We start from the raw sequence: 14,157 nt of genomic DNA, 5'->3' as shown, positions 1-14,157 counted from the left end.
TCAAACTCAATTTCATTGAAGGCCGCATCAGCATTGTGGTTGCCCTCGGAGGGCCGGGTGGGTGTGGCCAGGGTGTGTGTGGCCTACTGGGTGGGCGTGGATGGAGTGTGTGTGGCCTACTGGGTGGGCGTGGCCAGCTCTACATCGTTTGCATCAAGGGTGCCTGTGGGGGCCTGGGCAGGAGTGGGACAGATCTGAAGGTCTCTGGCAGAAGGGGGTGGGACCGGGGCAAGCGCCAAGGCATCGTCCATTTCTTCATTCCTCACAAAGGGTGACACTTCCCCAGCATGACCCAGGGGGCAGGGCCGATGCGGCAGGCTCTAGTTCCTCACTGTTTCCAGATGGCCTTGTGGAGCTAAGACTGAATGTGTTTCAGCATAGATGGCTACCACAAAATTGTACATTGGCTCCCGGCCAGCCAGGGCCAAGGCAGCAGGGGCCGTTTCCTCACTGTTTCCAGGATGGCTTCGCGGGCCACATGAAACCACTTTGCGGGCCGCATCCGGCCCCCAGGACTTGTGTTTGACATGTCTGTTATATATGGTGATATATTATTTATTAAATTTTCATCCTGCCTTTATTACTTTATAAGTAACCCAAGGCATGAACTTGTTGGTGAGTAATCTATCTGACTCAGTTTAGACATCACCCTCATCATAAACTGCATTGAGTTTAGAATTACCCGAAACATAGTTTGTTTTCCCAGTTTAGAGGCAACCTAGAATTTAGATCAGAAACAGTGTTTTATTTTATTCATTATATTTATATTACAGATTTCTTCCAGGAATTCAACCCTGTTCACTTCTCCCTCCTTTCATTTCATTCTTTAACAATCATGCGAAATCAATCAGGCAGGACAATTGTGACTGGCACATATATTGAATGTGATAACATTGTGTTCTCTGTATGTGGCCACATGAGATGCATGCCTGTGGACAGCTGGTTTCAAACCTCCTGCAGCTTACAAAATCATTTGTCAGGATTGATTTTAGATACCTTGATAATGTTCCCTCCCGGTTTGCTTTTTTTCAAACTAATGATTTCTAAGCTTTCGTTCTTTCTTTGTATAGATCGTTTTGGTTGCTCTGGCTTGACATTCCAGCTCTTTTAAATCCTTTTCTCAAACACGACAACTAGAACTCTTCACATTGCTCTCGGGATTGATGTACCACAAAATTTGTATAAAGAAATTACATTGTTGATGTATTTATTTTCAGTCCCTTCAGATTTCCTGGCATTTGCTTTTTTCACAACTCCTATACAGATAGTCCTCCGCTTAACAACCAGTCATTTAGCAACTAGTCAAAGTTACTACAGGGCCAAAAAAGTCGATGTTCAACCCACATCTGAAATTTCAATAGTTGGGGGGGGCATGGTCACATGACTGCACTTTGGGCACTCATCAATATGAACGCCGTGTCCCACAGTCATGTGACTGCATTTTATGGCTGTTACTTCCAGTTTTTGATGAAACCGCACCTACAGTGAACCACTGGTTTAACAATGGTAGCATTTATTTATTTATTTTATGAGACTTATATACCGCTTTAAGTGCAAGCACTCTCTAAGCGGTGTACACCAGTAAGCAATGTATATATATATTTACATTGCCCCCAACAATCTGGGTCCTCATTTTACCTACTTCGGAAGGATGGAAGGCTGAGTCAACCTTGAGCCGGTGAGATTTGAACCGCTGACCTGTTGAACACAGTCAGCTAAAGCGGCCTGCAGTACTGCACTCTAACTGCTGCGCCACCTCGTTTGCTCAACGACCACAAAGTTCACTTTTACAACCGTCGCATTCATCTAATGACTGCTGCAAAAAGACGTCATAATATAGGTTCAGTCATGCGATTGACCCATTTTACCACCATATTGACTTTTGACTAATGGGCATACTCCATTATGCTTGTAACTCGAGAACTGTTTCTGTACTCAGTTGACATCTTCACTATGATTGTTCAGACCCCATTTGTATAAATGGGTAATTAGAGTCTTTTCTCCCATGTACATATTTTTATGTTTAATTCAATTGAACCGTATTTGCCGCTTGGTTGACTCTTCATCCATTTAAAAGAGAATCTTATGGAGGTTTTCTGACTCCTTTTTGTTTTTCACCACTTCGAATAGTGTGGTGTCATTTGCAGGCTATGATGGAGTTGCAGTGTTCTTGAACTTAAAAATCAAGATCTTTTAGGACTGTTTAGAATCAAGTTAAGAATTTTTTCTCTCAGATCCTTATTTACCTTCACTGAGAAAAATTCCTATTTTGTTCCTATTCTTTGTTTTTTGCATTTTAACCAGGTAGCAATCCATAAAATGAGAGATCCTCCTATCCCATGGTCTCTAGGTTAGCCCAAAAGCTTTTGATGAGAAACTTTATAAGAAGTACTTGAAAACCCACTTAAGCAATATCTATATGGTCACCTTCATCCATACACTTACAGACATACCAAAAAACCCGCACTAAATTTTTTCCTCTGCAAAATTCATACTGTTTTTCCTTCGCCAGGGCTGGTATGACATTAAGAAACTCGGGGAATTCTAAAAATAAATTGGATGAAAGCATTCAAACTACTTTTAGTATTTTCTACTTTATTGAGAACTAGTAACTTTTGTTTCTTAATAAATCATCTGAAAAATGACCTAATCTTAGCTGTTCCATTTTAGGAGTATACAAAAAGTAGTAAGTTTTTTTTTTTTTGGTTTATAAATGTAAATCATATCTGTTTTTTGTTTTTTGTGTGAAGACGTACCTAGCGGTGTGCAAAGATCTTATTGCTGTTGGACTTGGTGATTTTAAATTTCAAGCTAGTCTTATGAACTTGGCATCTAGGCTCATATGCAGAGGTATGATTTTTTTATATATATATATTGCATTTTTTTCTTCTCTATTCGATTGTATGAAATTTGTACTATCTAACAGATCTTGTCCTACCCTAAAATCGTTAGGAATGGTATAAGATCAATGACAGACATTACAATATATAAATATAGTAACAGATAACAGAATTCTCAAAACTATGTCCTATGGTATAGATATATCAGCCTTTACTGCACACTGCTGGTGTGCTTTCCCATGTGTTTTTCTGAATACTTCATTTTCAAGACAATATTTGGACCACTAAAAGGCAAGCTTATTAAATAAGTCAAACATATGGCATACAGCATATGATATGTATGCAAAAGAATGTGATGAAATGTAACTGAAGTGTTGCGGTTTTCTTAAGAGATTCGGGATTCTATCCGTCAGTTTATAAGGAGTATACTTTTAACTGTCTTTTTATTGAAACAGTACAAATTTAACAACTTCCAGGAATTAATAAGTTTATTGCCCTCCCCCTAGTGGACCCTCGAGGTACAGTATATGAGCTTCAATTTCAGAATTTGAAACAGTCAAGATGCTGTTGCTGAGAATTCTGGGAGTTGAAAACAGCTGAAAAGTGGCCATATTGGGGAAGACTGAACAATATATTTGGAATGGAATAACTATGTTTACTATCTTCTACACATCTTATTTTTTTCATAGAATGTAAGGGTTGGAAGGATCTTTGGAAAACATTTAGTGAACTCCTCACAATCGCCAGGCATTCACTACTGTGGCATCCATGACAAGTGTCAATATTTTAACACATCCAGCAGAGGGGAAGTTACTGCTTCCCTAAGGCAAGCTACTCCACTTTTGAGCAGCTCATGGGAATTATTTCCTGACACCCAGGCAAAACTTATTTCCTTGTAATTTTAACCCATTGTTTCTTCTTCCGTTCTGAACAGTTCTGTGGCACCTGAAGAAAAGCTATGATGCCTCCTCACAATCTTCAAACTAAACCTGCTCCATATGTCCAACTATTCCTCATAATGTTTTTCTTCCTGGCCACTCATCTTGTTTCCTCTCCCAGACATCCCTCCAGTGTATCCAAGTTTTTCCAAAAACAAATTTAATAAATAAAATAAATAAGTAAAAATAGGGTTTACAGAGATAAATGGAAGGAGCAATTTGATCAGTGTTGAATAGGCAGATTCAATGTTCTTTTTTAATCCAGATGCTACACTTTTGAAGATACAGCCTTTGCATATTGTTTTTGCTGCAGCATCACACTGTTTTGTTTTGTTTTGTTAGGAAAAGGCTCTGTTTTCATTCCAATGTTATTTTCTATCCTGAGAGAGATTGTTGAAGCTTCCTTAGCCTGTGACAACACCGATTGCGTAACAGAACTTCTAAATAATGTTCAGAAAATGTTCCAGGAAATTCTAGAATCTATGGCACTTAGGCTCAGAAGACAAAAAGAAGAAGGGATTCAGGTAGCAGTTGCATTTAAATCTGGCCATGATTCCCCCCCCCCCCAGTTTGAATTTTTTCATTTCAGCTATTGTGCTTAGTTTTAGTAATCATCCAGTTTTGGTCCTTGTTTATAAAAGAAAGAATTCTGCAGCCATAATTGGGAGAAATGATCCTCCAGCATAGTTCCAGACTTTTAAGTTGTGCTTTGAATATTTCCACTATATTTCAAACTTCCTCTTCCTTTTAAAATATCAAGATGCAATTACTTTCTAACTAACTCATATTAGCAAAGGTGTTCAGTTTTCTAATGAAAAAGTTGACAATTGGGTGACATTTTGTGACAGAACTAAAAATAGCTCAGAACTTGGTAGTGTTGTTTTAAGTGGGAGCTTTGACAACTCCACATGACGATCTTTATTCAGTCCCACATTTCTGAGATACACTTATCCTTTCTTTATTTTTTATTTTTTTCTTTGAAAATCACTTTGTAAAAAGGCCAGTAATAGGCAAAGCAGGAATGTAAATGCAAAAAAAAACCAAAACCCTTTAAGTTTCAGAGATGATAGGATAACTTTTCATAGATAGATGGTAATATTGGTTAGAAAAATAAAATTATTGCTTCCTAAAGGGACAGCACAGCACAAGATGCCCTAATAGAACTTGCAATTGCTTTATTAGATGTTATGCTACATTGTTTCTTAGTTTGTTTTCAAGAACTTGCCTTCTGGGTCAATATTAATTAAAGGTGGACCAGCTTAAAAACTAGACTTTGTATTATTTTATCTAAAATGTGTCATCTTTTATTGTTTCTGTTAGCTGTCTTTCATATTTCCAATTCATTGTAAGGCTATCAAGTTTTTTTCTCAGCCTCAGGGGTTTTGTTTTGTTTCAGATTATAAAGATTCATGACTGTTTCTTCTTGAGCCTTTTAATACCTCTTTATATTGGAAAATAATTCTATAAAATGATTGCCCCTGGACTCTGATATTGATTTCAGCCTCCTTTAAATAGCCCTGGGAGAATTGGAATGTTTGGTTGTTTCTTCTGAAGTTTGTGCTGTAGTGACATAAGAGAAAGAAGATACAGATAGTCCTCAATTAATGACCAATTGTTTATCGGCTGTACAGAGTTATAACGGTCTTGGAAAGAGTGCTTTATGACCCATAAAACATCTCCAGCCATCTTAAATATTGCACTCTCCCTAGCCCACTTCAGCAATTACACAATTGCATTTCAGGCACTTGGCAACCCGCTCATATTTACAATTGATTGCAGTATTCTGCAGTCATGTTATTGTGATTTGCAGGGTTTTGCCAATTTCCAGGAAAATAGCCTATTTGGGAGAATAGATGTGGACTTATGATCACCATTAAGACAGTAATAAAATTGAGTACAGTCATGTGGATGTCTTGACTTACAACTGTCACGGCATATATCGAAATTCCAGTCCCTTCAGAAAATAGAAGTATTTTAGTGTTCTTTAATGCTGAAAGAATCTGAAAAGAGTGCAGCTTTTAAACTAAACGTTTTTCTGGAAGCTTCGTATGCTTTAATTTGTGTAGTTATGCATTTTTGTCTCAGCTTCTTTAAAATACATATATTGTAGGTATTTGTGTAGGCTTGTTGGCTATAAAGCTGATTTTTGGTTGTTGTTTTTTCCCTAGTTAATTCATTCTGCTCAAGGGCCTCTTGGAGAATTTGTACACGTAGCCCAGTCCTGTATGTTGATTTTTCCAATGGTTTATCAAGGAGTTTTTTCTTCTCTTTTGGCCGCAGTAGTGGTTGAGATAAACTGCAACTTGAAAAAAAAGGTAATATGTTTCGCTTTACTGTTATGGCAGATATGCTGTGCATATAAGAATGGTTTTAAGCCATTTCTTGAGTTTCTTGACCTTTGTAGCTGGAAGATGTAATGGACTTCAGCTCTCAGAATGCTGGCTGAAGAATTCCAGGAATTGATATCCACATAATTTCAGGCTTGCAGTGAGAAACATTGATCTAAGCAAATATTCAAGGATCTATCAGATGTGATAGAGATCAGACCTCTTGAGGTTCACCAGTACAAATATGTCATGTGCCATCTTTGAGCCATAATTAAAAGTAACCAGGGAAAGACAGCATCACAGTGACATAATTTGCATATTGTGCTATAACGTACAGTGGTACCTTAGTATTCAGCTACTTCATAACTTGTCAAATTTGGCATTCAGTGCATTTTGACGCGAAAATGTTGTTCTCCTACCCGTCATTTGCTTGGTACTCAACACAGTGCGATAGGAAGAGGGGGATGGCCACGGAGAAAGGACAGGAAGTTGGCCATGTCTGGAAGGTCACTGCAAAAGGAAGTGGAGAATGGCTGCAGACGACGGACAAAAAGTCCATCATGCTGGGAAGGTCACTGACATAGGAAAAGGTAAAGACACAAAGTCCTTCCTGGTCAAAACCAAGGTTCATGTTTTGTTTGGTACTCGTCGGGCTTCCCGGAACCAATTAATGATAAGTTCTGAGGTACCACTGTACTTTGGCTCTTAACCTTTCATATGAATCCACACATAGGGGTTTATAAGGTACGTATTATGGCTTACTATAATGTGTGAATTTAGCAAGAATTTAATTATATTATCTGACTGGATATGATATCCAGACAAGCAACAACTCACTTGTTATGGTGGCTGGAGAATTCTGGAAGTTGAAGTCCACACATCTTAAAATCATTATGGTGAGAAATAGTATTCCTCACTCACACAAAATAGCAGGCAATGTCAAAGATCTTTCAGGATCTTTCCAGCATGGAATATCTAAGGAGAGAATGTCCATAAGTGGCTGGAAATAGAAAGCATTTCCACCTTGTCTCTTTAGCTCAATGCTGGTATACCTTTTGGATTTGTCATGTTAAAAATTCAGAAAAGGCCTATGCTGACTCTACCGACATTTCACACACCCCCTGGACAAAAAAGGCCTCTTGACTTCCTATCTGGACTCTCATCCCCTAGACCAGGGATCTCTACCCCCCCCCCGGTCCACGGACCAGTACTGGGCCGCGGCATGCCAGCAACGAGGCTGCACAAACAAGCAAAGCTGTAACTGAGATGCAGGCAGCACACAAAACCACACCCCCTCTGGTCCGTGGAAAAACCTCTCTTCATGGAACTGGTCCCTGGTGCCCAAAAGATTGAGTCCTCTGCCCTAGATTCTCCTCTCCCACCCTCTCCTCTTTCAACCCTCCAAAACCTACACTATAGGGGGCTTCTGGAGCCTCAGAAAATCATGTCAGAATGCTCGTGCGATTTTCAGATGCCTTGGAGCAGAAGTCCCTAACTGGTATTGACCCATGGCTAGTTAGGGAACAGGCCGCGCAAGCAGTGGGCAAGTGAGCGAAGCTTCATCTGGGCCTATGTAGGATTTAGGTTGTGTGCGAAATCGTCCCTTCCTGGTCTGTGGAAGACAATTTTTCTTCTGAAACCAGTTCCCGGAAGCAGGAAGGTTGGGGAATCACTTAGAGGCTGTGTGAGATTGTGGTCCTCTCATGTGGCTTCTAGAGAGTCTGGAGGTCTCTTAATCCTTGGGAAGTTGCATACAAAGGTCCTGCTCTCTCAGGCCTCAGAAAATTGTGTGAGAATGCTTGTGCGATTTTGGGATGCCTCGGAGGCTGTGCAGGGCTTTTTAGCATGCCTTTCTGACAGTTTGGAGGCCTGGTGTGCCACCAAAAATGGCCTAGTGCTCCATCCGTGACACATGTGTTGTAAGTTGGTTATCTGCTCCAGCTAATGCTGCATTTGCAAAGGGAGTGCAGTTTTGAAACACTTTTCTAAAACACCATCTGCCTTCATATCTCTTTCTACACCTGTAGAAATAAGGGCTCTCAAATTCTTAGATAGTCCTTGTTATTGAATGTACATCTGCTGTGAAAATAAATCTTCAGTGAATATTTTGAGAATGCTTCTGATGGTATGAAGGGGCTGAGCAGAAAATGACTGGCTCTAAGCCTCCCCCCCCACTCCCCCAAAATCTCAGGACAACAGGTTCTGAGCTGTCAGTCAAGCTTTTAGCCTTTAAATGGGGGTGATGTTATGTGCCTTCCAGAAAGCACAACTGCTGTTTTGTTGCTGTTATTTCTTTGCCTATGGCAGGCGTAGGCAACCTTGGCTCTTTTATGACTGGTGGACTTCAACTCCCAGAATTCCTGAGCCAGCATGGCTCAGCTTAGAAACCTCTCCCTTTCCCCTCAGCATGGTTGGCTCAGGAATTCTGGGAGTTGAAGTCCACGAATCATAAAAGAGCCAAGGTTGCCTACCCCTGGCCAATGTGGTTATTTGCCTGTCTTCCTCCTCCTCCTCCTCTTTCAAGATCTTAGCTATTTCAATAGCCATAAAAGACTGAGGAAAGTAATATCAAGTGCCAATTGTTCTTCTCCTATTTATTGATTTCTCATTTGCTAAAAGCACTTTTTCATATTTCTTTTGTTCTAGATATCAAATACAGAACAGCTAATAACACCTAAGACATTCTTGGATCTCCCACCACTTTCCAGCGTTTTAATGGCGGTTATGAATAAATCAGCAAATGTGGTTAGGTAAGCTCTCTTTTAGGTGGGGATGCTTAATCCAATTTGTCTGTTTTCCCACAGTATTGTTTCTGTCCTAAGGACAGATTTTGTCTTCTTCATCTGATACCCTGTTGATGACCTCTTGTGCTACCTTCTTGGGTGATTACTCAATTCTAGCATTAGGAAAAAAAGATTTGACAAAGCAAAGGAAAAATTAGAGCAGTTAATACTCAGTGGGTGTGCTATTGACCAACTTGTATGCAGTTCTCGGTTTTGAGTTGGATTTTTATTTTTTGAACTATTGAATATATTCTACAGATACTTCTGGAATCTCATAATTGCAGTCTACTTGCAGGTAGCCCTTTCTTAAAATAAGAGCTGCAATTTAGTAGTGTTGGTAGTAGTTTATATTAAAGATTCATTAGCTACTAAAACAAGAGATTTTAAACATTCAAGCATTTTTTATTACATTGAACATGAAAATTGGAAGCAAAGGGACCCTTGAAATAATACAGAGCAATGTTTCAGGATAATTGATTCTATAGTTGTACAAAGACCTCCATTTGCTATACTCTGGAATATAAGCTGTTGATAACATTATCAAGTTTTTAGATTATCTGTGATACTATTCCAGCCAATTAGGTCATGCTTCAAAGCTGAGCACTCTGGGTAGGGCAGTTTAAGTACAACAGCGAGTGTCTGTCATTTCTCTCTCTCTTGCTCCCTCACTTTTTCTTTTTCTCTCTAATATAGTTTTTTTTAATTGAAAGGATGTTGTAAACTTACTTTTGATGCTTCTAAAGCATCAGTGCAGTTAATAAACCTGGAATGCTATTCCCTCCATCTGAATATAGCCTTTAGTCTTTGGAGACATGCTCATTTTGTGATTCTCAATTCCAGAACCCCATATTTTTCAAAAGCAGAAATTAAATTCTAGAAATAAAATGCCTTCTATTTTGTCCCATCCCCTCTTTCATATATTTTAGAAGAAGAAGAAGCAGTAGAGATCATAAAAAGGAAAATATTATGGCTTGTAGGCTAAAGGTGGAAGCAATGTCTTTTGAGGAAGAACTGTGCTTCAGAAGGTTGCTGAATGCAGTAATAGGAGAGCAAATAATAATAATAATAGAAGTAAATGTCTAAAGTCTTTAACAGTCTTATGAAGACTTCATAAAAGGTTCTAAAATCTAAAAATTCTGCAAGGTCCTGAATTCATATTTTGACAGTTAATCTTTTTGTCTTTATTTTCTGTATGGTTCATGTTTCTGTATATTTCATGCATATTTTATTCAGGTCTTTCCTAAATGAATTATTGGAATACATTGAGTCTGAAGAATCTGAAGGAATTATTAGCCTTACCACTAGTGTGTATATTGTTGCTTTAATTAAAGGTGAGTAATAGCCCATCTCTGTAATCCAGTGAAGTTGTATGAACTTAATTCCAGTTTCTAGATTTCTAAAGTATTTTTGGTGGTTCAGGGTGAAGGAATTCGGAAGTGATTTCTTCTTGCTTCACTTCAGGGAGAACCATGAAATTTCACTAGGCCAGTGATGGCAAACCTTTTACAGACTAAGTGCCCAAACCACAACCCAAAACCCACTTATTTATCGCAAAGTGCCAGGGCCGCATCAGCATTGTGGTGCCCTCAGGGGGGGCATAGGGGCATGGCTCACTGGGTAGGCATGGCTGCGGTTGTCACGGCAGACTGGATGGGCGTGCTGGGGTGGGCATGGGGGGATGCCTGTAGGGGCCGGGCAGGGTCGGGAGAGATTCAGGGGGGTCTCTGGCAGGTGGGGCGGTGGGTAGGAGGCCCAGTATAGATGGGGGGAGGCACACAATCCTAGCTGGGACTGGGGGGCCATGGCGCTAATGGGGATCTGGCTTTCCCTTCTCAGGGTGGCCTTTGGTTTGCTGGGCGTGGGCGTGCTCTATCACCTCTACTCAAGCTTGCTAGCTGGCCACTTCACTTCCTTTGTGCTGGGTGGTGCTGCTGCTCCGGGTGGCAGTGGCGGCCTAATGGACCTGCGCAAGCTGCTGACAGTAGTGGCACGTGTGCCCACAGAGAGGGTTTTGAGTGCCAACTCTGGCACGCGTGCCACAGGTTCACCACCACTGCACTAGGCTCTGAATAGGATCGGTAGCATTCATTTTAAATGATATCCCTTTGGGTGAAATAACGAGATTTGCTACATATTCCAAATTATTTGGCAAAATGAACACCTAAGTGGACTGGGACATGCTGCAGAAAGATTAGGCACATAGTCTTTAAGAAAAGTATACAAAATATTTGTATAAGCATTGATAGACAATGAAATGAACCTTCACTCTTCTGAAACACATATAGATAATCCTCGATTTATTACTGTAATTGAAAATGCAATTTCAGTTTTAAGTTCTGATGGTTGTAAAATGGGTCATCATATGACCATGCACATGCAGCAGTCATTGAGCATGGTGGTTGTAAAGTGAACTCATTGTTCATTATGGGGCGATTTTTGCTGGAAACTTAAAGTAATAAGAGGAAGAAGAAGTATTATGTATGTTTGCTGTCTTGGTTAATTATACTGTGAAGTAAAAAAGACGGGGTAAAAATCTAAATTAATGCTGGTTTCCAGTAAAAATATAAATTTCAGTCACATAACTGTGGGTTGCTGCAAATGGGCATAAAGCAGATTGGTTGCAACCTGTTGTAAGTTGAAGACTACCAGTAATAGATTTAGAACATATTGCTATTTGAGAAGAAGAGAAATCTTGAATTTTTAATCTGCAATAGAGAACAAACATATTTTTCTTTTCCAATAAGACTCAAAAATCTTCAACATCATCATGCATTTTTCACAGGTAAACAAAAACCTTCCTATATGAATGCCATTGCAGCTATTCTTCAGAAAAAAATAATGATGCACAGCGAAATGACCAAAGAAGGCACGGAAAGGTAATTTCAAGGGATTATGTTTCTTTAATGCTCTATTTTATATACTTATTTGTACTGGGTTGGGGATAATGCATGGTTTCTGTACTGTTAAAATGAGGCAGTAGTGTTCATAGCTTAGTATCATTGGTTTTATGTGCAATAACAACAACCGTATTTTTTGAATTCACTTATCTTATTTGAAAAATAAGGGATGAATTTTTAAAAAAAATTTAAAAAAAATAATTTTTTTTTAAAATTCATTTGCTGATTCTAAATTGGCAGACTGATACTGAGTTTTCATCTAGAAACTGAGCAGTATATATGATTAAATGCATGTGAAGCATATAATTCCTTTTAATAAACTATGTTTCTGTTCATGGAAAAAAATTCACCTCCTTTTGCTGCATTAGAGAAGAAAAAAGAAATGTTTTCTTTTCATTATGTTAAAACCCAGTTCAGCGTGGTAGCTCAGTACAGTCAATGACTTGTTAATACAAATAACAAGCTAGCTGTCCCACATCTGAGCTTTTTCTACATTTGTGAACTCCTAGGAATCTCAGCAATGGCCATGTTGGATGGAGAATTCTGGCAGTTCTGTTTCCACAAGTTGGGAAGACCAGATTAATCTGCCATGTTCTTCCACTTTGATTTAATTGGAAACGTGAACTCACACACTGATTTGCAGTTTAAAACTGACTGAGTGACTGAGCCAATCAGGAATATTTTTAAGAATCCTTGCTTAGCATTTGTGAGCTCAGCCATTATTTCAATGTTGTAAGAAGTTTGAAATCCCTTGGCGACTTTGGATCCACCAAGGTCAACCAATATCTGTTTAGAGCAGGCTTATCAAACTGCCAGCCCACAGGCCAGATGCACTATATTGAAATCGCGCCCACCCCATTGCCGGCAATGGGGGAAAAAGTCACGATACATTATGCGATGTCATGTGACACGAGTTTGACATGCCTGATTTAGGGGCTGTTTTATGTTGATCATTGCATACAGACAGTGACATTTATCTGGAGATGCAGTGTGAAATAGGTTTCATGGACAGAGCTTCTGCTTATGGCATGCACACAACAACTCCCATCTCTTCACAATAGTTTTTTCACCTGCTCTTACAAATGGATGAAATCCATAATTAGGAACAGGAGATATAAGCCTTATACTTATTGCTAATAATGGCACAATAAAGTAATTACTTCTTGGCGATAATTCTGTGTCAGTAGTTATTATAGCTAATGAGGAATAAGTGTACTTACTGTCATTCATACCTTATAAAGTTTTTTCACTATTCTTATTTTTCAGACTGCTCTGTGAAGCTGCCTTGGACATTGTGAATAAAATGCTATGAAGACAATGGGATAGAAGATATATTTAAAACTTTCCAAAGAGAACCATATAATGTATAGTTTTTTTGTCTCAAGTAAAAAAGAATATTCTTTTGACTGGTTTTTCTTTGAAATATTTTTTGTCGTAGATTAAAAAAAATCAGTGTGGTTCAAAATTTTTAATCAATACAATTGATTTTATTAAAGGTGCACAGATTTTAAAAATGCTAGTATTTTATATTGTAAGTGCTTGTGTTATTCCTTGTACATATATTTTAAAGAAGATATGACTAAACTTTTGGGTTGCCTGGATCACATTAAATGAATTGTCTTAGCCCACATATAAAGTATAAAATATAGTGAATGTATATAAATATTGCTAAAATTACCTAATAATGTTACAAGTTTAAGTAGGAGATAACCAGGCTGAGCCCAAGGGAGGGGTCAAATGTATCATAAGTCTCCAGTCCTTTCGTGCCCACAGGAGATCTAAGTCCAGTCCTCCTTGACTTCCATAAACTCTTATCTAATTTGCTTTGAATGTTAGTAGTTCAGATTTTTGTAGAGGGTACTAGCATGCAAAAAACCTGCATTCATTTGAACCACTCTGGCTCCTGATTCTTATGCTTGACTCTTTATTATCTTGTGGGGCCTCATTACTAGCTGTTCAAAGGTGCATGTGGCCCACAGGTTGGACATTCCTGCTTTAAAGAAATCTGTGCTTTGAATAGTCGGAACTTTTCTCAATCTTATTTTTGAAGAATAGCACAAACTCATAAAGCATCTATTTTCAATTACTAATGCTTAGCTAAAGGGTTGTATATAAAAAATATTGAGTAATTGTGGTTGCTGTTATGATCAGTGGTAATAGACATTTTCATTTCAATAACTGATACTAATAATGAATAAATTAAACTTTGGAGCTATGCAATGTTTTGGATTCATTTTCAAAATAGTGCTTCAAGTTATGTGGAAAGGGGAAAATAGGATTTTTCTACAATTCTTTAAAGAAGCACAGTTAGAACAATTAACCAGTGAAACAACCTGCCTCCAGAAGCTGTGAATGATCCAATACTGGAAGTT

General features: G+C 38.7%; 1 protein-coding gene across 3 annotated transcripts in view; it reads left to right on the top strand.

Moving 5' to 3' along the window:
* Positions 1–13,189, top strand: part of NCAPG2 (non-SMC condensin II complex subunit G2) — a 45,687-nt gene extending 32,498 nt beyond the window's left edge. For 2 of the 3 annotated variants that reach the window (XM_039348589.1, XM_039348588.1), the window contains exons 23-29: positions 2,751–2,850; positions 4,121–4,302; positions 5,947–6,093; positions 8,752–8,855; positions 10,122–10,219; positions 11,671–11,764; positions 13,052–13,189. In XM_039348589.1, the coding sequence (XP_039204523.1) occupies positions 2,751–2,850; positions 4,121–4,302; positions 5,947–6,093; positions 8,752–8,855; positions 10,122–10,219; positions 11,671–11,764; positions 13,052–13,097 (771 nt within the window). In that variant the 3' untranslated portion in view covers positions 13,098–13,189. Of the gene's footprint in view, positions 1–2,750; positions 2,851–4,120; positions 4,303–5,946; positions 6,094–8,751; positions 8,858–10,121; positions 10,220–11,670; positions 11,765–13,051 lie in introns of those variants that run through there. The other variant, XM_039348590.1, reaches the window with a different exon arrangement.
* Positions 13,190–14,157: the final 968 nt, after the last annotated feature.

Source organism: Crotalus tigris, unplaced genomic scaffold (assembly GCF_016545835.1).
Source record: "Crotalus tigris isolate CLP2741 ecotype Arizona unplaced genomic scaffold, ASM1654583v1 scf7180000018163.671504, whole genome shotgun sequence".
Classification (NCBI taxonomy): domain Eukaryota; kingdom Metazoa; phylum Chordata; class Lepidosauria; order Squamata; family Viperidae; genus Crotalus; species Crotalus tigris.
This window is presented reverse-complemented; position numbering and strand designations above follow the sequence as displayed.